At 48.1% G+C, this 1,050-nt stretch overlaps 1 protein-coding gene across 1 annotated transcript in view; it reads left to right on the top strand.

The window, feature by feature from the left end:
- The window catches only part of LOC121322651 (zinc finger protein ZIC 1-like), a 3,409-nt gene continuing 2,359 nt past the window's right edge, over positions 1-1,050 (top strand). The window contains exon 1 of the mRNA XM_041262840.1: positions 1-1,050. This exon is cut by the window's right edge and continues 220 nt beyond it. Within this exon, the coding sequence (XP_041118774.1) occupies positions 304-1,050 (747 nt within the window). The 5' untranslated portion in view covers positions 1-303.

Raw genomic sequence — 1,050 nt, 5'->3', positions numbered from 1 at the left:
TTGCGGCTATCAGTCTCGAGCTCACCGCCTGGCAGAGGAGGTGAAAGTTTCTCCACAGGAAGATAAACCGCAAAAGAAAATATTGTACATTATTTGCGTTTGCAGTTAACGAGAGAGAGGGAGAGGAAAAGGATCCCATTCAGAAAACATATATATATATATATAAATATATTAAATAGAAACCTGAAAAGGGAGTTTGCAAAGCTCTCATTCTGAGTAAGTCACACTTTTTTTTCTGAAAAGCCAGTGGTGAGAATTCTGTGTTTTTAAATTTTGCAGTCGTTTCAGCGGCGCAAAGTAAACATGCTTCTGGACGCAGGACCACAGTATCCTACCATAGGAGTGACTACCTTCGGATCCTCTAGACATCACTCAACAGGCGATGTCACCGACAGAGAAGTGGGGTTGGGAATAAACCCGTTTGCAGATGGGATGGGGGCTTTTAAAATCAACCACAGTACTCATGATCTTGCATCTGGCCAAACTGCATTTGCATCCCAAGCGCCCGGGTATGCTGCGGCGGCTTTGGGGCATCATCACCATCCCACCCATGTCAGCTCGTATTCCACTGCTGCTTTCAATTCAACCCGGGACTTTCTGTTTCGAAACCGGGGGTTTGGAGAAGCGGCTAGCGCACAGCACAGCCTCTTTGCCTCTGCTGCAGGAACTTTTGCGGGGCCTCACGGGCACACAGATGCTGCAGGACACCTACTTTTCCCCGGACTTCACGAACAGGCGGCCACTCATGCCTCTCCAAATGTTGTTAACAGCCAAATGCGCTTAGGCTTTTCTGGGGACATGTATGGCAGGGCAGACCAGTATAGCCAGGTTACTAGTCCCAGATCAGATCACTATGCATCGACCCAGCTGCACAGTTACGGTGCCATGAACATGAACATGGCCGCCCACCACGGTGCAGGGGCCTTCTTTCGTTACATGAGGCAACCCATCAAACAAGAACTTATTTGCAAATGGATTGAACCGGAACAATTGGCAAACCCCAAAAAGGCTTGCAACAAAACTTTTAGCACAATGCACGAGCTCGTTACT

Source organism: Polyodon spathula, chromosome 11 (genome assembly GCF_017654505.1).
Source record: "Polyodon spathula isolate WHYD16114869_AA chromosome 11, ASM1765450v1, whole genome shotgun sequence".
Classification (NCBI taxonomy): Eukaryota; Metazoa; Chordata; class Actinopteri; order Acipenseriformes; family Polyodontidae; genus Polyodon; species Polyodon spathula.
This window is presented reverse-complemented; position numbering and strand designations above follow the sequence as displayed.